Raw genomic sequence first — 22,047 nt, 5'->3', positions numbered from 1 at the left:
CGTGCCCAGGGGTGAAGGCTTTCCAGCGGGCCCCTTCAGCCCCGTCCCCGGCCTGCGCCGAGTCCACCCTGGGTGCGCAGCTCCTCAGCGCTGTCAGACCCGCTGCGCCTGCCCCTCGCTCGGCTACGGCCGCTTCCACGAGCTTTCCGGGGGCGGTGTGCTCCACCCGAGGCCGCCTGGAGGGAAAGGCACCCTGAAGACGCATCCCGTCAGCGCGGGGTGGAGGCGTTGGCGAAATGGGAAAATGCAGGACAGGAAGGGTAGGCGGGTGGGAGGGAAGTTATGTGGCACGAACTGGATGGAAGGGTGATGGACAGGTGGAAAGACAGAGTGAGAGACATGATGGATTAAAGTTTTTTAATGGGGAAAGGATGGGTAACAGAGACGGGTGGAGCAGTGAGGGGGTGACAGGTGCTGAGAGAGGGGGGGAGGCAGGCAGAGGGCCGGCTGGACACTGCGCGGGGACTAGCTGGGGCTCCAGGACGACGGCGCCTCTGCGAGCTTTCCCGCCCCATCGACCGCCTGCTTCCCCTCGGTGAGGCCCGGGGGCCCTGCGCCAGAGCGCGCGGCTTTCCGCGTCCACAGCCCGCAGGGACCGCGAGGACGCGCGGGGCGGTCCGAGAGTCCGGGCTGGCCCCGCCCCGGGAGGCGGCCGGGCAGCGCCAGGCTCGGCGGGCGGGAGGCACCCGCGCAGCGCCGGACACCAGCTCTGCGGGAGCCGGGGCCAGGTGAGCGCGGCAGGCGCGGGGGCCGGGGCCAGGGGAGCGCGGCGGGCGCGGGGGCCGGGGCCAGGGGAGCGCGGCGGGCGCGGGGGCCGGGGCCAGGGGAGCGCGGCGGGCGCGGGGGCCGGGGCCAGGGGAGCGCGGCGGGCGCGGGGGCCGGGGCCAGGGGAGCGCGGCGGGCGCGGGGGCCGGGGCCGGGGCCAGGTGAGCGCGGCGGGCGCGGGGGCCGGGGCCGGGGCCAGGTGAGCGCGGCGGGCGCGGGGGCCGGGGCCAGGGGAGCGCAGCGGGGTCGTGGGTGCCCGGGCGAGGTGAGCGGCGGGCTCGGGGACCCGGGCCGGGTCCAGGTGAGCGCGGCGGGCGCGGGGGCCGGGGCCAGGGCCAGGGGAGCGCGGCGGGCGCGGGGGCCGGGGCCAGGGGAGCGCGGCGGGCGCGGGGGCCGGGGCCAGGGGAGCGCGGCGGGCGCGGGGGCCGGGGCCAGGGGAGCGCGGCGGGCGCGGGGGCCGGGGCCAGGGGAGCGCGGCGGGCGCGGGGGCCGGGGCCGGGGCCAGGTGAGCGCGGCGGGCGCGGGGGCCGGGGCCGGGGCCAGGTGAGCGCGGCGGGCGCGGGGGCCGGGGCCAGGGGAGCGCAGCGGGGTCGTGGGTGCCCGGGCGAGGTGAGCGGCGGGCTCGGGGACCCGGGCCGGGTCCAGGTGAGCGCGGCGGGCGCGGGGGCCGGGGCCAGGGCCAGGGGAGCGCGGCGGGCGCGGGGGCCGGGGCCAGGGGAGCGCGGCGGGCGCCGGGGCCGGGGCCAGGTGAGCGCGGCGGGCGCGGGGGCCGGGGCCAGGGGAGCGCGGCGGGCGCGGGGGCCGGGGCCAGGGGAGCGCGGCGGGCGCGGGGGCCGGGGCCAGGGGAGCGCGGCGGGCGCGGGGGCCGGGGCCAGGGGAGCGCGGCGGGCGCGGGGGCCGGGGCCAGGGCCAGGGGAGCGCGGCGGGCGCGGGGGCCGGGGCCAGGTGAGCGCAGAGGGCTCGGGGCCCGGGGCCAGGTGAGCGCAGTGGGGTCGTGGGTGCCCGGGCGAGGTGAGCGGCGGGCTCGGGGACCCGGGCCGGGTCCAGGTGAGCGCGGCGGGCGCGGGGGCCGGGGCCAGGGCCAGGTGAGCGCGGCGGGCGTGGGCGCGGGGTGTCGGGGCCACGGGAAGCGGGAACGGTGGGAGCGCCCGCCCGGAACATGGGGCACCTGGCCAGTCTCGGCGTGGGGGGGCACCCGCGGCTGCCTCCGGGAGGGGCCCATGCACCCCGGTCGTCCGACATCCTTGCATCCTGTGGTTTGCCCAGGGCATTGCCCTCGGCCCTCTCATGACCGCCCTGTGCGGTTGGAGCCGCCAGGGTTATTTGGGTCCATTTTCAGCTGTGGATACTGAGGTGCTCTTAGGTTTTAAGGATCTTGTTCAAGGGCACACCCAGAAAAATGGGTAACCAAGGCAGGGTCCCAGCCTTAGTCGCTCAGATCATCCCCGTAGGATAGGCTGCTCTGGCCCATCCCACAGGCCTTCCCCAGAACAGTCCCCTGGGTCTGGGTAGAGGGGGCCCCACACTGGGGGGCATCCTCTCTCCTCCTTCTGGGAGCATCAGACTCATCCCCTTTGGTGACTCAGATTTGGGGAATCTTCCCCGTTTAACCCTTGAGTACCAGGGCAGGACTTGATCCCGCACTCAGAGCTTTGGAGAGCAGGGCAGTGACGGGAAAGAAAAAGGCCCAGTCCCTGCAGCTCTCAGGGTCCCTGCCCCATGGCCACCAACCACCAGCAACAACCATGGGGCTCATCAGTCAGTCACTCGGACACACCTGTTCTTTTTTACAGCCACTATGTGCCACACAGGGCAGAAACTAACCTATCTCTGTATCCACGGGGCCTGGCACACAGTAGGCCCCACGGTCCATGGTTCCTGCTGTTATTAATGATGACGATGGTGTCTGGCCTCTGGTCCAGTCTCATCCTCAGGTGCAGCAGGAGGTGGGGAGGGGTGGACAATGATGGTGACAGTGGCTGACAGCCTAGCTTGCCTTGAGTCTAGAGTGAGAAGGACAGGCTCCCCTCCTCAATGCTGGCCCCCGAGGTCCACAGACCTAACCCTGAAGCCTGTGGTGAGCTTGGGCAGACCTTGTAATGCTAGCCACTGCTCTGCTAGGGGACGTGGTGACCAGAGGCAACAATTGTCAGGATGGGGGTGGGTGCAGTATTTGGAAGCATGGGCAAGTTTCCAGGGCACAGAGCCTGTTTGGATCCCATGTGGATTCCTCCCCCCGGCCCCCTCCCCTCCCCTCCCCCTCCCCTCCCCTCCCCTCCCCCCCTCCTCCTCCAGGAAGCCCTCTGTATCTCCCCAGTCAGAAAGCAGTCACCACCACCCCTGCCCCCAATCTGACTCGATGTGACTTGATCTGTCTCCCCCTGGTACTACATGGGAACTAGTAGAGAAATCACAAATACTTGGTGACTTCTCATAGCCATGCAGTGTGACTTTGGGACTCCGTGTCCCCAGCTATAAAACCCAAGGTCTGACTGCCTTGTTGTCTCTGACACTCTCTGAGTCAGGCAACAGCCACCTTGGAAATTCTCAAGATCCTGAATAGGACTGGTTTACTGCAAACCCAGAGGGTCTCTAATTCCCACCAGGAGTTCCCCTCAGCCCCTAGGGGTGTGATAATGTGACTTGAGACAACTCTAGGATACATGTTCTTCTCTTTTACCCTACAGGTGGACAGATCCTGGGTCCACATGGCTCAGTAGAGAATGAAGCCCAACCCAGCAGGCTCCTCCCCAGAGGCCTGCAAAGCTGCAGGCCAGAAGGAGAAGAGCTGCCCCGTCTGCCAGGCCTGGGGAGGGGCTTCAGGCCTGGGGTCTGAGTCAGGGCCTAGGACCGGTCCTGGTGCCACTGCGGGGCCTGGGCCAGGACCTGGTGCTGCTCCAGGGCCTGGGCTGGGACCTGGTGTTGCTGCGGGGCCTGGGCCGGGACCTGGTGCCCCTACAGGACCTGGGCCAGGACCTGGTGCTGCTCCAGGGCCTGGGCTGGGACCTGGTGTTGCTGCGGGGCCTGGGCCGGGACCTGGTGCCCCTACAGGACCTGGGCCAGGACCTGGTGCTGCTCCAGGGCCTGGGCTGGGACCTGGTCCTGCTCAGGGACCAGGACCTGGTACTGCTCCAGGGCCTGGGCCGGGACCTGGTGTTGCTGTGGGGCCTGGGCCGGGACCTGGTGCCCCTGCGGGACCTGGGCAAGGACCTCGTGCTGCTTCGGGACCTGGGCCGGGACCTGCTGCTGCTGCAGGATCTGGGCCTGGACCTGGTGCTGCTGCGGGACCTGGACCGGGATCTACTGCTACTTCGGGACCTGTGCCGGGACCTGCTACTTCTTCGGGGTCTGGGCCGGGACCTGGTGCTGCTTCAGGGCCTGGACTTGGGCCTGGTTCTGCTTCGGGGCCTGGACCTGGGCCTGGTGCTGCTTCAGGACCTGGGCCGGAACCTCGTGCTGCTGTAGGGCCTGGACCTGGGCCTGGTGCTGCTGCGGGGCCTAGACCTGGGCCTGGTGCTGCTTCAGGACCTGGGCCAGAACCTCGTGCTGCTGCGGGGCCTGGACCTGGGCCTGGTGCTGCTGCGGGGCCTGGACCTGGGCCTGGTGCTGCTTCAGGACCTGGGCCGGGACCTCGTGCTACTTCAGGTCTGAGGCCTGGGCCAGGAGCTGGGTCAGTACCTGGGCAAGGGGCAGAGCCTGGGCTAAGATGTGAGTCTGGTACTGGTCTCAAACCCAGTGAGCCAACAACAGCCCCATCGCCAGTGTCGCAGCAGAAGACTCAAGCCACACCTGTGCAGGCCCCGAGGCAGAAGGTTCTGGTGACTGGAGGAGGCGGCTACCTGGGCTTTAGCCTGGGTTCCAGCCTGGCCAAGAGTGGCACTTCTGTCATCCTGCTTGACCTGCGCAGACCCCAGTGGGAGCTGGCCTCAGGGACTGAGTTCATCCAGGTGCAGTGATGAGGACCGGAGGGGGTCCAGGCTGGTGGTAGAGGCCTGGAGACAGTATCTGATGTGAAACCAGTAGCGTGGTGTTGCAGGAGAGCACAGGCTGCTTAAGCTCCAGCTCTTCCCCAGTACTTCCCCACTGGACAGCCATGGCTACGAGGCTCTGCATCTCTGAGCCTCACGTGTTCATAGAAAGGGGGCCCTTCAGTATCTGCCTCACGGTGTCTCATGGGGGCTGGAGAGGCAGTGCACTGAGCACAGCCACTGGGACAGCTGGATGTGTGGGGCTGATGCTGGTGATGACACCTGTGGAATCATGTGAATCCTGCCCCACGGCCCTCCTGCCCTACAGATGCTCGGCCTGGGTGGGGTCAGGGGGCCAGCTCTGGGATGTTGCAAGGTGCACAGTTGGTATCTCTGCCTTGGACTCAGACCTCCTGCCCCACCTCTTCCTTCTCTGTTTCAGGCTGACGTCCGAGATGAGGAAGCCCTGCTCCGTGCCTTCGAAGGGGTGGACTGTGTCTTCCACGTGGCCTCCCACGGGATGTCTGGTGCTGAGAAGGTGAGCCCCTCACATGCAGAACCCGGAGTTGCACAGAGCGGGGTCAGGTCCTAGCTCTGCCCGCCCTGCCCCTTAGGCCCGTGTGTTTATTAATGCTCTTCGCCTACTCTGGGAGGGTTCAGGTGACACCCAGCCTGCTTTTTTCCTCCATGGGACCAAATGCCAGTTCTGCCACTTCCTAGCTGTGTGACTAGGGCAGGTTAACACAACCTCCCTGAGCCTCCCTTTCTTCCTCTGTCAAGTGAGGACATTACCAGTACTTTCATCAACAGTGTCTATCAAAACATACTCATACTCTCTGACTCAGAAATTATACTTATTTGCATATTTACAGCACTGGTGTTTTTTTGTTTTATTTTGTTTTTTATTGTAAACACATTTTTCTTTAAAATGAAGATTTCTGAGACAACTATACTGAGTGGTTATCATAGGTCTTTAGCTAAATAAGATATAGCATTAAAATAATTATGTCCACTTTAACTTTTGAGAGTTCTTTTTAAAGCACCACTTAAAATTTACATATTCAAAAAAATTAACTATAGAAAAACTGTTCTATCTGGGGATACAGCAGTTTTTGATAACACAACAAGGAAATAACCTAAATGCCCATCAGTGGGAGACTATTTATATAAGTTGCAATATATCCACACAGTGAAGTCCAAAAGAATGAGGTGACCCAGTATGTGCTGATACTGAGCATTTTCCAAGGTGCAGAAACAGTGCTTGATATCCTCCTGTTTGTTCAAAAAAAGCTCTGGTCGGTATATTACTAAGTGAAGATCATTTGTAGAAATACACGGGACTGGAGGCAGTGGCCCCTCTGGGGAGGGCGAGGAGATGGAACCAGGCATGGGAGGGAAGTTACTTTCCTTTTCACCAGAAACCCTCTTTACTGGTTGAATGGTTTTTAAGCTTGTGGCTGAATTACCTGTTAAACAACGACAACCGCAACAGGAATCAATACAGTTTAAAAGTCAGAGCCACCTCCTGGTGTGGCTGTGGGGACTGGGTGACGCGTGAAGCTCGCCATCCCTGGCGCAGGGCTGTCCTCACTGCAGACCAGCTGCTTTCACACTTCACACCGAGCCCCTCGCTCGGGCAGGAACAGCGTCACTGTCCCTTGTGCAGAGAAGGAAACAGACTTCCAGAGGGAACAATCCAACATGCTTTGAGTCCCGCTTCTTTTTTAAAAAAATATATATTTTTTAATATGTTTTTATTGGTTTCAGAGAGAGGAAGGGAGAGAGAGAAACATCAATGATGAGAGAGTCATTGATCGGCTGCCTCCTGCACGCCCCCTGCTGGGGATCGAGCCTGCAACCCGGGCATGTGCCCCGACCAGAACGAACTGCCACCTCCTGGATCCCAGGTCAATGCTCAACCGCTGCGCCAGCCGGCTGGGCCAGGTCCCTCTTCTGTGTCAAACACTGTACCAGGCCCTCCCTTGGGGCATATTTCTTCGTGCCCACCACGCAAGGGCGTGTGCCCTCACTTTACAGATGCGGGAGCTGAGGGCCAGACTGCAGACAGAGCCCTGCAGCCTGGGGCTCCCGCTCTGCCCTTGAGCCTCTTGGGAGCCCTGCCTGTGGGCTGGACGGCCTGCAGTCCCCACCCTCACGGGCTCAGCCACAGAGGGGAGGCAGCCCCGCAACTTTACCATCTCATCTTGTCTTTTAGCTCCAAAAAGAGCAGATTGAGTCTGTAAATGTTGGTGGCACCAAACTGGTGATCGATGGTAGGCGCTTAGAGCCGAGTGTGGCCTGCTGTGTTTCCTGCTTCTCTCCGCCTCCTGCCACAGGCCCAGCCCTGGGGGTCGGGGACGGGGACAGAGGCAGACCCTCCTCCCTCCCCAGCGGAGGGCCTGTGGGCAGCACATCCTTCCTGAGCTGCAGACCTGCCCAGGCCCCACGTGGGGTGGGTCAGCGTGGCCTCAGTGTGTCTGGGGACCTCGGGAGTAGAGTCTACACACAGGGTTAGGGGTCGGGAGTGAGAAACATCACTGAGATCCCAAAATAGGAGACCCCCACCTGGGCTCTGGGCACGTCCTGCACCTCACTTCTCTCTCTGACTCTAGAGTGTGTGTTTTTCTGTGTCCCCATTGAGAGAGACTTCCTTCTGACCTGTCCATGGCAAGGTAGCTAGGAGCCACAGCCACACAGAGGAGTGAGCCAGCCTGGCGTCCAGGGGCCCCCACCTAGAGCAGGGACTAGACCCACACCTCAAGTTGCGGGGAGGATGTCCTTCCCTCCAGAGCACCTGCACATTCCCCGACGGCCCCCGGGCCAGCGCCTCAGCCCACTGTACACATTGGCTACGCGCGCACGTGTTTGACTTTGTGCACCTTTCGCCGTAGTTTGTGTTCGCCGGCGGGTTCCAAGGCTCGTCTACACCAGCACTGTCAATGTCGCTTTCGGCGGGAAGCCCATAGAACAGGGCGATGAGGACTCGGTGCCATATTTCCCACTGGAGAAGGTACCTGGCTCCCAGGAGAGACGGGCAGGGCCAGTGGGCCAGGGAGGGGGGAGCCAGAGTCACTCCACAAGTCAGGGTGAGTCCCTGGAAGAAGGGGCCCCTAACACTGGGGGGCACAAGCCCTCTTCTATTTTGGCTGGTCATGCCAACAGGAACTTGGAAATCAGACCGACCTGGCCTTGAGCCAGCCAGGCCACTCTCTCCCTGTCTGACCCTGAGTGAATCACTTTATTCTGAGCCTCTCTTTCTTCTGGGCAAGATAGCACACCCTGTGCAGTTGTGGAGAGCAGGAATTGAGATGGTGTGTGCAGAAATGCCATGTGAACCCTGAAGGGCCGCCTGTACAAACCCGTGCAACATGTCCAGCCTGTGTCCCAGAGCAGGCGTTGGGGCTGGCAGGAGCCTCCCTGAGTCAGGGAGCTGAACTCGGCTCCTCTCCCCTGAACTGCTCCTGTGGCTTCCACCCAGAGGGAGAAGAGGGGCGGCGGGCTCAGGGCTTGGCCATTTCCCACTGAGAGTCCCCAGAACCCAGCCCTGGGGCTGGGCTGTGCAGGCCTTGCCGGCAGTGCCACCCACTGTGACCCCTCCGCTGGCTCTGTTCTCCCTGTCCTCTGACAGCACATGGACCACTATTCCCGAACCAAAGCCATCGCCGACCAGTTGACCCTCATGGCCAATGGAACGCCTCTCCCAGGCAAGTATGGTGGGGCCCTGCTCACGGCAACTGTGCGTGCCCCCTGCTGCCTTCCCCAAAACACGTGTGTGGTTTTAGCTTTTAGCTGACATGTTTCTGAGGCCCGCCTCCTTTCCAAAGGACACTTCCCCAGGGCCTGGTCATTCATCAGTCAACATATATGAGCACCTGCTATGTTCCCACCCCCACCAGGGATACAGCCCAGAAAACGTCAGGCCCAGTCTCTGCCCTCATGTTGCTCATGGTCAGTGGGGAAGAAACCAGATCCAAGTGGATCCTGTTTAAGGACCCTCTTTAGATAAAAGAGCCAGTTATGAGTACAGAATGAGGTATAGCACTTTGGAGGGGTGGGGCAAGTTTTTGAAATAACTCCCAGGAAACCTGGCCTGTGCCTCAGACTGGCATTGGACTGAGCCGAGTTCAAATCCAAGCTCCACCACCTCTTAGCTGCGTGGCCTTGACAATGCACTTATCCTTCCTGTGCCTCAATTTCCTCATCTATAAAGAAATGTGGACGATGGTGGAACCCACCTCGGAGCTTGTGTGGGATAAAATGACGGTGGGCACTTTTAAAGAGTAGAATATGGACAGTCCACACTTACCAAGAGCTTACCGCGTGCCAGGCCCTGTTTTACATGCCAGTTTTATAGGCAGAGTTTCATAACTCTTCACAGCATCCTCATGAAAAAAAGCCTTAGGTCGCTTTTGCTTTCCAAAATCAGGAACCAAGTAGATTTATATAAATTCCTTGCTATCCAAATGATCACTGCTTGCTTTCCAAAATTCAGAAACAAACAAAAATCAGAAAACTCAGTTACCCTCACACCCTAAACTTGGGCACCAGTTGGGTTTGGAAAGCAACAGATGCTTGCAGTTATAAACCCCTGGAACTGACGGGAGGAAACAGAGGCTGAGAGGTTAACTGACTTAACTCAAGGTCACACAGTATTAGGTGGAAGAGATGGGTTTTGAACCCCTCCTCTACCCCAGGGGTCTAACACTGTAGCCACAGCTGAGCAGGTCTCTGAGAATGAACTCTTTCCCCTAAAACCCTCCCCACCACCCTGGCCGGGTGGCTCAGTGGGTTGAAGCATCACCCCGTACACCAAAAAGGTTGTGGGTTCGAGTACCGGTCAGAGCACATATCTAGGTGGCAGGTTTGATCCCCGGTCAGGGCAAGTACAAGAGGCAATTTCTCTCTCACATCAATGTTTCTCTCTCCACCCCCCTCTAAAAAATAAAATATCCTCGGGTGAGAATTAAAAAGAAAAATTAAAATCCCCCCCACCCCATCACCCTGGGCCTGTCAGGAACTTCCAGCTGTTTTCCCAGAGGTGTGACCCTGTGCAATTGAATTCTCTTCTCTACCTGGAGGCCCCCCGCCCCCACAGGACCAGCAGCCTACAAGCCAGACACCTAATCCTCGGGCCAAGAATTATTTATATGAGCATCCCCAGCTTTCCATGGTCAAGAGAGTCATGGATATCCTGGGCCCGGCCCCTCTGTGAAATGGCTGCCCAGGGCCCCACCGGCCAATGTCACTGCAACCCGACCTCCCCCTCCATGCCCAGGTGACCCAGAGTTTAAAATTAGCTACAGGCTGTTTACAGAAAAGCTCACCTGATACCTGCCTTCCAGGAGTCCAGCCACCGTCACCCTGGGCGATTTCCAGTCTTTACTACCTAGGCCGGCCCCTGAAACTCTGCCTCTAACCTGGCAGGAGGGCCCTGTCCCCGAGGCGGAGTCCTCAGATGTGCAGACTCAGCTCAGTGTGAACGTGGCTGTGTCTTCCTGCCCCTGGGTACATGAGTGTTCTGGGGCTGCCAGGACAAATTGCCACACACTTGGTGGCTATCAAGTGAAATTTCTGCTCTCACCGTTCTCACAGGTCACAGCCAGGTGTCTGAAATCAAAGTGTTAGCTGGGCGGCTCTCCCTCCGAAGGCCCCAGGGGAGAGTGTGTCCTTGTCTTCTGTTCACTCCTGGGTGCGTGGGTGCATCCCTCCAGGCTCTGCCACTGTCTTCACATGGCCTCTTCTCCATCTGTCTCTCGTAGTCTCTTGTAAGGATCCTTGACTTTGGATTTAGGGCCGACCTGGATAATCCAGGACGATCTCATTTTGAGGCCCTTGATTACGTGTGCAAAGGCCCTTTTTCCAAATAAGGCCATATCTGTAGATCTGGGGACGGACATATCTTTTCAGGGCTACCACTCAATCCACTACACTGGGCCTCGTTGTCACGTGAGGGTGTTGATCCGGGAAGCAGTCAGGGTGTTTGGCTGTGATCTGCAGACACTGGCCCTGCTAATTGTTGGGAAGAGGGAGACTCACACTGGAAGGATGTGGGACAGCTTTTAGAAAATGTGTTTCCAGAAAAATGGCCACCAGGGCTTGGACAGGGTTGGGGCAGCCCCGGGAGCCTGAGTGGCAGGACCTGATGACCAGTCTCTTGGGTAAACCTACTCCTAGGATTTTAGGTCCTAGAGTCACATTCCTTGGTGAGAATGTGTCATTGGCCCAGCATAGGTCCCATGGCCACCACCTCAGGGGCCTGTGGCACATCTAGACTGACAGCCCTCCCAGACCTTGTGCAGAGCAGAGGAGGTCCCCAAAAGAAGGTGGGCGTCTGGTCACAGAATCTGGTCTCTGGGCTTTCCAGACTGGGGTGCAGCCGCTTGGGGCTTCCTAAGTAGGAAATCATATGGGAGGCTCCATCTCAGCTAAGGAGTTGAGGTTGAGTGTCAAATAATTTACAAATAAGCAACTTTAAAAATTTTAAATCTTAAATGCAAATGTAGTGCAAGAGTAAACTGAAAATTTTGTAGGCTTTCTTAAGACTTGAAAGAAATATATTTGTGGCAGCCCTTCAGGCTATATGCCCAAACGTCCACAGGGAAGACACTTTCACCACCCCACAAGTGGGGGCCCCTGGGAGAGAATTTTGGGAAGCCCTGGGCCAAGCTTGGTCTTGGCCTGGGGACCCTGCTGGCTCTGGTGCTGATGACTCCAGTCTTGTCCTTTCTTCATTGCTGGTCTAGAAAGTCTGTCTTCTACCACCACCTGCAAAGCCCCCATTTTCCAGGTGAGGAGACCAAGGCTGAGAAAGCTGGAAGCCAGGGTCTAGCTGTTATTATCATGTCGCTGAGAGGCAGGGGTGTTAATGGAGAGAGCCTGGGCCTTGGTCCCCCATCTCAGCCCCACGAAGCTGAGCTGTGTGCCCTTAGGCAAGTCACTTCCCTTCTCTGAACCTGGACTCAGAGGGCTGCCTTGAGGGAGAAAAATTGCAGCTTCCCCGAGTGCCAGGCACATAGTAGGATCTCCCTGAGGGCCATTATAGTCCTTATCTGACTGATGATCAGAAACGAAAGAACTACAGCTGTTGGCGTAAGGGAGTGTGCGTCTGTGTGCATCTCTAAATGGGCACAGGAGCGAGTCGAAGGAGGTCATGTCTGACAAGGGCCGTGCACACACCTGCATCTAGGCCTTACCTGTTACAGCCTGTGAGCATCATGAGGGCAGGAACTAGTCTTGGTCATCCTTAGGTTCTCCACAGCAGACATCCCAAGACCCAGTGTAGAAGGCAGGGGGTGGGGTAGAGGGGGAAACCTCTGAATAGTGTTTGTTGAATGACTAACTGATTGACTGAAAGGATAATTAATTGAATGAGGAAACTCCAAAGGCCTGTCCTCCCTACTAACCTGTCCAGGTAAGGACCAGGAGATGTAGGCAGCCATCCGTCCCTCTCTCTTCTGGCACACCTCTCCTCTGACTACCTCCCGTGTCCTAGGAGGAGGCACTCTGCGGACGTGTGTACTCCGGCCCCCAGGGATCTACGGCCCTGAAGAGCAGAGGCACCTGCCCCGTGTGGCGGTATGTCATTCCCGCCTTGGATCTGAGGCACAGGAGGAGCCTGGCTTGTTCTCATGGATGGGGGTCCTCCCGGCCTGTAGTCACTGCATCAGTCTTGGGGTGGTGTTCCTAGCGTGGGCCCTCAGTTCTGGGAAGTGCCCATGCCCCATCAGGCCCACAGGCACAGCTCTCAGTGTACGCCAGCCAGATATAGGCATGGGTGGACAGACACGGAGCTGTGGCTCCAAAGAGACAAAGGGGAGCCTGTTGTCCCCACTCAGTTGTGGGCTCAGTGGAGCCAGATGGCTCATCTCATGCCACCAGCACCGGGGTCTTCATGCAAAAAAACCTCTCTCCAGAGGAAGCTGGTATAAGGGAGCTTCGGTAGGTCCTGTTCTCAGATTTCTCACAGCCTGGTCAAGGACAGATGCCATGGTTACAGAGTCAGTGTAGTAAGGGCTGTATAGACGGAGGAGGAACTAGAAGATGAGAGCACAACAGAAAGGGAAAGTCCAGGAGGACTTCCTGGAGGAAGTGATGCCTGAGCTGTTTGGCAGGAGAAGGAGGCACTAACCAGGGAGATGGGGTGGTAGAGAGGATGTTGTCCAAGCAGAGGAGACAGCTTGGGCACAAACCTGGACGTGAGAAAGATAGGTGTTCTAGGTTTGGGGACAGATCAGTGAACAAAACAGACAATTCCTGCCCTCGTGGGGCTTAAATTCTTACTCAAGAGGTAGGTAATCAACAGGATAAATGACCAGGACCGTTCGAAGGTACCGTGAAGGAAAAGGAAAGGTGTTAAAGGTTGAGGGGACTAGGAGGACTGGCAGTGGGAGCATCGTCGAGCAGGGACTTCTGAGCATCGATTTAAGGGGGTGAGAGTGCATCACACGGACCTGGAGGAGAGCCCTCCAGGCAAAGGGAGCAGCACGTCGGAGCCCTGAGGTGGGACCTGCCAGCGTGTCCCAGGGAGGAGGCCGGGGGCCGGAGCCTGGCCATCGAGGGGTTTGTAGTCAGAGAGAAGCTGGGGCCAGGTCAGAAGGGCCATTGTCAGGACTGAGGCTTCCAACCTGGCGAGATGGGCACCCCAGAGGTCCTGAGCAGGGGAGACATGCACCAACTTAAGATTTAAAAGGGTCCCTGGACTTGTGGAGAACAGCAGCAGAGGGCCCTTAGGAGGCTATTTCAGGATCCAGGTGAGAGAAGAGGGCGGCAGTCAGGGCGGTGACACATGGCTGATTCTGGACAGATTGTGACAGTTGAGCCAGCTGGACTTGCAAGTGAGCTGGATGTGGGTGTGAGAGAAGGGAGAGCGAGGCAGCCCCAGGGCTTTGGTCTGAACCTGGAGGCTGTCAGCTGAGACTGGAGGGAGGAGCTGGCTGAGAGAGAGCAAAGACCAGGCACTGGCTCCAGGACAGGCCGAGTTCGCGTGATCTGCTGGGCCGCCAGGGAGATGTCCGGAAGGCTCCTGGTACATGGGGTTGGGGCAGAGGCCTCTGGCCTGGGACCTGTTAGCATAGAGATGAAATTTAAAGCTACCTAGGCTTGGGTCTGTGTTGACCACCCCTCTTCCCCCACCCCCCAGAGCCACATCAAGAAGAGGCTGTTCATGTTCCGATTTGGGGACCGCAAGACGCGCATGAACTGGGTCCACGTGCACAATCTGGTGCAGGCGCACGTGCTGGCCGCCGAGGCCCTCACTGCCGCCAAGGGCTACGTGGCCGTGAGTCCCTTGCAATGCTCCCCTCACCTTCCTCCACGGGCTGCAGGCAGGTTCCCATCCCTAGGGGATTCCTGGTTCACATACAGCATTTCTCCCCACCCCAAGATGGCTGGTGGGACTGTAGACCCAGGGAAGCTGGGAGGTCGGGTCGGGACAGGGTTCTTTATAGAGCGGGATTAGCGCCTGGCAGTGACCCTGTGAGACAGGTGGTGTTGATGCCAGAATAACAGTCACCAAATGATAAGCGTTTCACATACACTGTTGCTTTTAATCTTTACAACAGCCCAAGAGATTCCATTACTATTCTTCCATTTCTCAGATGAAGAAACTGAGGTACAGAGACTGGTTAAGTGACTCCATCGGGGTCACACAGCTAGTTAGTTCCAGAATTGAGAGGGAATTGCCCAGGTCTGTGCCCACGGCTGGGGACTGGCCATGACCCCTCCGTGGCTGCTTAGAACTGGAGGGTTGGGCAGCGCCTGGGGGCCATCTGAAAGGTCGAGTCAGGTGGTGGGCAGGTGCCTGACTTTCCCCTTTCCTGGCATCCCTCTCAGAGCGGGCAGGCATACTACATCAACGACGGGGAGAGCGTCAACCTCTTTGAGTGGATGGCTCCGCTGGTAGGTGCCCAGATGCCCCGCCCCCACCGCGCGAGAGAATTCAGGGATCCCCGGCTCTTCTCTTCCTGTCATCCTTCCCTACTTCTACAGAGTCAGATTTCACTTCCAAAACCAGTTCTGGAAACAGTGTGCACTGGGCGGCACTGGAACTGCCTGGAGCTGGGTTGTAGCTGCCCTTTGGGGCGGTCTTGTGCTCCCCCAGTTTGCCATAGTCCCTCCCAGTCTGCTTCCTGATTCATGCTGACTGCTCCCCCTGTGAAATTTTGCTTGTGATCCACCATACTGTGTGGTGAGGCTCTCAAAGAAGTAGGCCCTAGCCGGCTGCTTAGTGGTTAGAGCATCGGCCCATAGACTGAAGGGTCCTGGGTTCACTTCTGGCCAAGGGCGTGTACCTCGGTTGCAGGCTCGATCCCTGGCCCCTGTCGGGGTGCGTGCAGGAGGCAACCAATGGATGTGTCTCTCTCACATCGATGTTTCTCTCTCTCTCTCTCTCTCTCTCTCTCTCTCTCCCCCTTCCACTCTCTCTGAAAAGCAATGGAAAAAATATCCTCAGGCGAGGATTGAAAAAAAATAAGTAAGTAGAAGGTGGCTCGACGCAGGAAGGGAGGTGTTGGCCCTGGGCCTCCTGTACGGTTGCCTCCCGAGGCAGCCCACATGCTCCTCCTTGGGCCAGGCCTGTCTGGAAGGGGCTGCGAACCCTGTGCTGGACGAGACCCCTCAGGGCATTCAGGCCCTCCCGGGTCAACCTTCAACAGCGTCGCTGAGCTAGAACTCACGTACCATATAATTCACCTACTTAATTAAGCATACAGCCCAATGGTTTTTAGCATATTCAGAGTTGTGCCACCATCTCTATAATACATTCTAGGACCTTTCATCACCCTCCAAAATAGAAGCACCCCAAACTGCATCCTTTAGCAGTCAGGGTTACCCCCCCCCCCCCATCCCCGGCAACCACTCACCTGCTTTCTGTCTCTATAGATTTGCCTCTTCAGGACATTCATATAAACAGAATCACTCAACATGCGACCTTTTGTGACCAGTTTCTTTTATTTAGCACAGTGTTTTCAGGCTCATCCATGTTGTAGCCTGGGTCACATCATTCTTTTATTTTAATCCTCACTGAGGATATGTTCTCACTGATCTCAGAGAGAGAGAGAAACAGCCGTCGGTCACCTCCTGTATGGGCCCTGACAGGCGATCGAACCCTAAACCTGGGCGTGTGCCCTGACCGGGAATTAAACCCATGGCCTTTCAGCGTAGGGCACGATGCTCCAGCCCACTGAGCCGCACTGGCCAGCATAGTACCCATTCTTTTTTATTGCCAAAAATATTCCATTCTGTGGATATTACACATTTTGTTAATTCATCAGTTGATAGAATTTTGGGCTTTTCCACTTGGGGGCTATTATCAATAATGCTGCTATGAACATTCATTTATAAGGGTTTTTTTTACAATGGTATGATTCCATTTATTTAAAGTTATAAATCAGGCAAAACAAATCTATGCTATTAGAAGTCAAGATAGTGGTTACCTTTGAAGAGGAGGGAGGGATGGTATGCATAAGTTTTTGCGTGAACATGTGTTTTCACTTTTCGTGGGCATAGTCCCGTGGAATATAGAGAAGTGGCATGGCTGTGTCACGTGGCATCTCTGTAGTTAACCTTTCGAGGAACTGCCTGACTCGTTTCCCAAGTGGCTGCACCATTACACTCCCACCAGCAGAGCGAGCGGTTCCAGCGCCTCCACATCCTCGGCAGGACTTGTCACTGTCTCTTAGACTCGGACGGTTTTACACCAGTGAAGACCTCGATTCATGCTGCGCAGCCCATTCACACATCTTCTACCACCCTCCACACATCTAGGGCTTCCCCCTCGTTAATAGCAATTTTTAGAAAAATCAGATGCCACGTAAATGCCTTGGAGTGTCTTTGGGTGTAGGAAGGTACAAATAAAAAAAAATGATGTGAACGATGCCAAGTGAACCCCCGCCCCCATGCATTCACTCCCTGCTTGAGTTTTCCAGGTCAAGGTGTGGGTTCCATTTCGAGACTGGCACAGGCTTGGGGCTGGCTGTGGGGTGGGTGGGTATGGGGCCAGAGGTACCTGCTGGCCCCAGGGTAAAGGGAGCATGTGGCCTTTCCACACTGGCCCCTGAAGGACTGTTTTCATCTCAGGCCATGTTTTCTTGCAGTTTGAGAAGCTGGGGTACAGCCAGCCCTGGATCCAGGTGCCTACTTCATGGGTTTACCTGACAGGTAAGGAAAAGAATGTATTAAAAGCCCTCCGAGTGCCGGGTGAACATGCATTACCACATTAAACCCAGGGCCAGGACTAGGTGGACGTCAGTGAGTTGCTGAGGGCACAACATTTAAGGAGACCCTCATTCTCAGGGTTCACGTGCTCCAAGCTGGATCTGCATTTGCCCAGCCCCAAAATGTCCCTCCTCTCACCCTAGTTCTGACTGTGTTTAAGCCCTATGCCACTTGCAAGGTGGATAGTGTGAGGCCCATTGTAGCAGTGAGGCAGCTGAGGCTCTGATAGGTTAGTGACCAGCCCACGGTGCCACAGTGACAAGGGGAGAGGCAGAATTCACACCGGGGCCTGTGCTGGAAGGCACTGCCAGTAAGGAGGAGAGGGAGGGAGCCTGGGGCTGCCCAAGGTCACCCTGAAGTTAAGGGTGCTTTTGGACACGTGAGGTTCCTTTTGACCCTAGATTCTCCTCGTTGCCCTGAAGCTCAGTCTCTACTCACACCCCCAGCTGGAATTCAGAGCAGGTGTCAGGCATGAAGTGCTCAGCCCAGGGGACAGGTGGCCCTCAAGTAACAAATAGCAGTGCTCCTGGAAAACATCAGCTGGCCTTGTTGTATTTTAAATACACTGGGATGCTTGCCTTTTTAAAGCAGGGTTTGAACAGTCTGTCCACAGGGGCACACGCACACAGGACGGCTGCTCCAGCACAGCATCGCCACGGTGGCTGACACTCCTTGACCCAGCTGAGAAAAGATTAGGGGTCTGGCAGTTTTACAGGGCTGTATAAATGCTAACTGTAACTTAGGGGTTCTTAACTCTGGCTGCACATTAGAGTCACCTGGGAGCTTTTAAAATATAAATATGCCTCTGCCACGTCGCAGAACAATGACATCAGCATCAGTGGGAAGCAAGGGGATGGAGGAAGCCTCAGCATTTTAAAAAGTGGTCTGGAGTGCAGCCCAGGGAGAACCACTACCCCGGCTTCTTCCCCTCCTCCTCAAGAGAGCATAGAAGTGAGTGAGGCAGACATTATTAGGTTACTTTGAATCTGCTCGGTCCGTCCTTAAAATGTAATAACATTTCTCAGCCAAACAAGGCACCCCAGCATGTGCTGGGAACTGCTGACTTAAAGGAATCCAAACACAGAACATTTTTGCAAAGTGAAGACTCCGCCTAGCAAAGCAAATAATGCCCCCAACTGATATGTCCCCAAGGGCCCCCTGGAGCTTGCATAGAGCTGGGTACCCTGGTCATTGGCCCCTCTCTCCCCACACAGCCACGGTGATGGAGTACCTGCACCTGGCCCTGAGGCCCATCTGCAGCATCCCCCCACTGCTCACCCGGAGTGAGGTAAGTGGGCTGCTGCTGGGGGTGCCCCTGTGCCCCCTCACTTGCCTTCATGCTCCTTCTCCACACCCCACTGCCACCACCCCTCACCCCTTTGACACCACAACCAGATGCTTGTCTGAGATCTCAGAACCTTCCATGTGGGCCCAAATCTAGTGGTAGGTCCTTCATGATCATCTAACGTCTGGGCTCTTGCTTAGGCTGTGCTCTCTTGATCTGAAATGTGACAGCTCCAAGCCCATCCCTCATCACTGTCATTTTATCCAGCTTATCTTCCCAGCCAAACTGGGGGGCTCCAAAGAGCAGGCTCCGTGACATTTACTTTTTAGAACGCCATCACTCCCCACCAACCCTGCCAACTCTCAACACATGTACATGCACAGAGCCTTATGGTTCTAGGTCCATGCTTACTGAGTAATAAGTATATATTAAGTACTTTGTACAGAATACTGTTTTCAAATAATGACAGCGTAGTTTCTATTTGCATATACAGTTTAAAAGAGAGGATGTTTTATTGCAGATTGTAAACTTTATGAGTGTTTGGTGTTATTTGCAAAATCCTTCCAGTCCACTCTCTCATTTGATTTTCTCTGATACCCTGGTAAGTTAGGAAGGGCAAAAAAAATTATGGTTATGATCTCATTTTCTGATGAGAAACTGAGGACTAGAGAAGCTGGTGACTTGTCCAAGGTCACACCATTCTGGAATTGGCTTCACAGTCCTAGCTTAGGGCACTCTCACTCGGCAGTGGCGACTGGGCCACAGAAATAAGCAGTCCCCCACCGTTTCTCCTCTGAACCATCCAGACCAGCAGAGGAAAGAAAATAATGATAATAGTGACCTTCCTTTAAGTGGCAACGATATGTTGGCTGCGTTTTCTGTATTTATCTCATTTAATCATCACTTCTGCTCTAGTGTCTACAATATATTGTATTATCATCTCCCTTTACAGGGAAGGAAATGAGAAATAGGTGAAATAACCTGCCATGATCACTTACTCGAGTAGCAGAGCTGAGACTTGAACTGTGACTGTACCTAAATGATTTTAAGCTTAACCAGTAGCCTGTGAAATGAGTCAGGAAACACATCATGTAAAATAGCTGCCTAGATGCTGCTGAATTGTGATTGGCAGGCACCTGGCTCCCCGCCCTCTCCTTTCTCATGTGGGCGGCTCAGGAGCAAAGGATTCCTAGTTCCCTGGGGAATGTGGCTCTGGTGCCCTCTGCTTGTCAGTCTAGGGCACACCAACAAGCCCTCTAGTTGGACTTGATAGTGTTTCATTCATTTAACACGAACCGTGTTGCAGGCACCGCGCTGAGCAATGGAGGAAAGACACAGTCCTTACCCCAAGGAGCTCACAGTCCAGAAGGGAAGAGAGCCCGATAGCCAGGCAATTCAACACACTGTGATAAAGACTATACTGGGGGAGGATGGGAAGAACCCCAGGGCACACAGAAGGCACCTAAGCCAGTTCTGAGGACCTCAGGGAGGAAATGAGCCTGAGCTGAGAACACTGTGTTCCAGAAACCTGTTTATCCAGTTCACAGCTGTTACCCCCACCCCAAAGCCCTGAACTTACTAGCTGGGGCAAAAGGGACAAGAACTGACTTCTCTCCCTCTCTCCTCCCACAAGCATCTATCTAAGAACCAGGCCTTGCCCTAGCCTGTTTGCCTCAATGGCTAGAGCGTGAGCCCTGGGACTCGGCCCCTCGGGTGGGCGTGGGAGGCAGCCAGTCCATGTGTCTCTCTCACATCAATGTTTCTCTCTCTCGCTCTCCCTTCCACTCTCTCTGAAAAGCAATAGAAAAAATACTCTGGGGTAAGGATTACAAAACTAAATAAGAACCAGAGCTTGACCCTGGTGGCCGGTTCAGTGCCGTGGGAGAATCAAGCAGCTAGTGGCCCCCTTTACCTTCCTGGGGTCCACATGGGCAGGCTCTGGAGTCTGGCTCCCGGTGTGGCCACGGGCGAGCCACTTAATCTCACATCTTCAATTTTCAAATATGTTAAGAGGAGATGGGGGGGGGGGGTACCACAGAACCACCTCGGAGGATTAATGAGATTTAGCCCCGGTCAAGCGCAGGGTGAAGTTCTGAAACTGTAGCCGCATCATTGTCCTGGAAGCCCGTGGGCTCCGCGCCGTCTGGCAGCAGAGCCGCAGCCCAAACCCTGGAGAACCTGCACAGTGGAGTTCCCCTGCGGGGAGCTCAGTCACTCAGAGGGCGAAACACGGGTGGGGCTGAGGCCGGGAGCCAAGAGCGGCTCCTGGAGCACTTCTCCCGGAGCCGCGCCCAGGCCCGCGTCTGCAGAGCCTGGGGGGAGCGCAGGGGCGCGGGGCCTCTGCTTTCAGGGGCCCGGGTTCAGGAGCCGGGCGGGGAAACGCAGGAAAGGCATCCTGAAGGCGGCGCCCTTGAGGAAAATGGAAAGGCAGAAAGGGGGTTCTGCCTGATGAGGGCCACGCAGGGGCAAACACGCGGGTCCTTGTAAACTGCCTCGGCGCTTGCCTCCCGCCCCCACGAGCCCCGCGCTCAGCTGCCCGCCCGTCGCCGCAGGTGCACAGCGTGGCCGTGACGCACACCTTCCAGATCGCCAAGGCCCGCGCGCAGCTCGGCTACCGGCCCGACAAGTTCAGCTTCGCGGACGCGGTGGAGCAGTACGTGCGGTCCACGGCCCCGCGGCCCCGCGGCGCCACCGCGCGGACGCTCCTGCGGCTGCTGCTCGGGCTGCTGCTGCTCCTCGGCCTGCTCGCGCTGGCCCTGCGCTTCCTGGGCCCGCAGCCCGCGGCGGTCTGACCGGCCGCCCGTTCCTGGGGGTCCCTGCCTCTGCTTCACCCTCGGGCCTCGGACCCCGGCCAGCCCCGTTCCCTGCGCCATGGCCACGCCCCTGCCTGCCCCTGCGGCCGGCCTGCCCGGGTACCGATGAGGTCTCCGTCTTAGGGGCCTTCTCCCCACCCCTGTCCAGTCCTGGGTCGCCTCCGGATTCTCCCATGCGCTGGTTCCCCCTTTTTTTGGACCCAGGGGCACGCCTGAGCCCACCCCTCGGTTGCTCCCGCCTCTGGATACCGCCTCTTCTCAGTCCCGTGCGTTCTGCCCTGGCCCCGCCCTCCCTGGCCCCGCCTCCCGACCACGCCCCTATCGCCCCGGTCCCGCCCCTTTCCTGGCCACGCCCCGTCCCTGGCCACGCCCCCGGCCCCCAGGCTGCCTGGGTGAGTTTCGGGGCCTGGCCTCCGCTGTCCAGGGGCCGGTGCAGGCTGGGGCGTTTGCGGTTTTCGTTGTGCGCTGCAGCCTCTCCGGGGACACTGGACCCGCCTTGCTGTGCGAGCTTCTCTGGGCTTGTCCTGGGATCCTCTTGGGATCTTGGCTTAGACCCGTTCTAGGATCTCGATCTAGGATTCTAGGATCTTCGCTCGCCCCTGCCCGGTGCTCTGGGCTCGCTCGCGCGGCTTTCCCTGTGTGTTGACAGCCTGGGCTGGAGGGACACTCGAGACCCACGCTTCTCCCCAACCAACCCAACCTGGCCGCTTGGGCTTCCGGTTTACGAGTCTGGGGGCAGCAACGACGTTAAAAACCACACACAGCCCTGGCCGGGTGGCTCAGTGGTGGGAGGGCCGCGGGTTCGAGTAGAGGCCAAGGGCACGTACCGGGGTTGCAGGTTTGATCCTGGCCCCTAATCTGGGCACATGCCAGTGGCAGCCAATTGATGTATCTCTTTCACATCGGTGTTTCTCTCACTTCTCTCCCCCTCCCCCTCCCTTCCACTCTCTCTGAAAAGCAATGGGAAAAATACCAGGATTAAAACAGACACACGCAAAACAAA

At 57.6% G+C, this 22,047-nt stretch overlaps 1 protein-coding gene across 1 annotated transcript; it reads left to right on the top strand.

Moving 5' to 3' along the window:
* Positions 1-643: 643 nt before the first annotated feature.
* Positions 644-21,023, top strand: SDR42E2 (short chain dehydrogenase/reductase family 42E, member 2; the record flags this gene model as incomplete). Its single annotated transcript, XM_081131698.1, has 12 exons — positions 644-728; positions 3,453-4,712; positions 5,176-5,271; positions 6,949-7,006; positions 7,625-7,743; positions 8,362-8,446; positions 12,226-12,308; positions 13,873-14,010; positions 14,565-14,630; positions 16,826-16,889; positions 18,161-18,234; positions 20,784-21,023. The coding sequence occupies exons 2-12, from the start codon at positions 3,489-3,491 to the stop codon at positions 21,021-21,023; spliced, it is 2,247 nt and encodes a 748-aa protein (XP_080987824.1). The 5' UTR covers positions 644-728; positions 3,453-3,488.
* Between the last annotated feature and the right edge of the window lie 1,024 nt (positions 21,024-22,047).

This window comes from Miniopterus schreibersii (assembly GCF_964146895.1).
Source record: "Miniopterus schreibersii genome assembly, chromosome: 3".
Lineage (NCBI taxonomy): Eukaryota > Metazoa > Chordata > Mammalia > Chiroptera > Miniopteridae > Miniopterus > Miniopterus schreibersii.
This window is presented reverse-complemented; position numbering and strand designations above follow the sequence as displayed.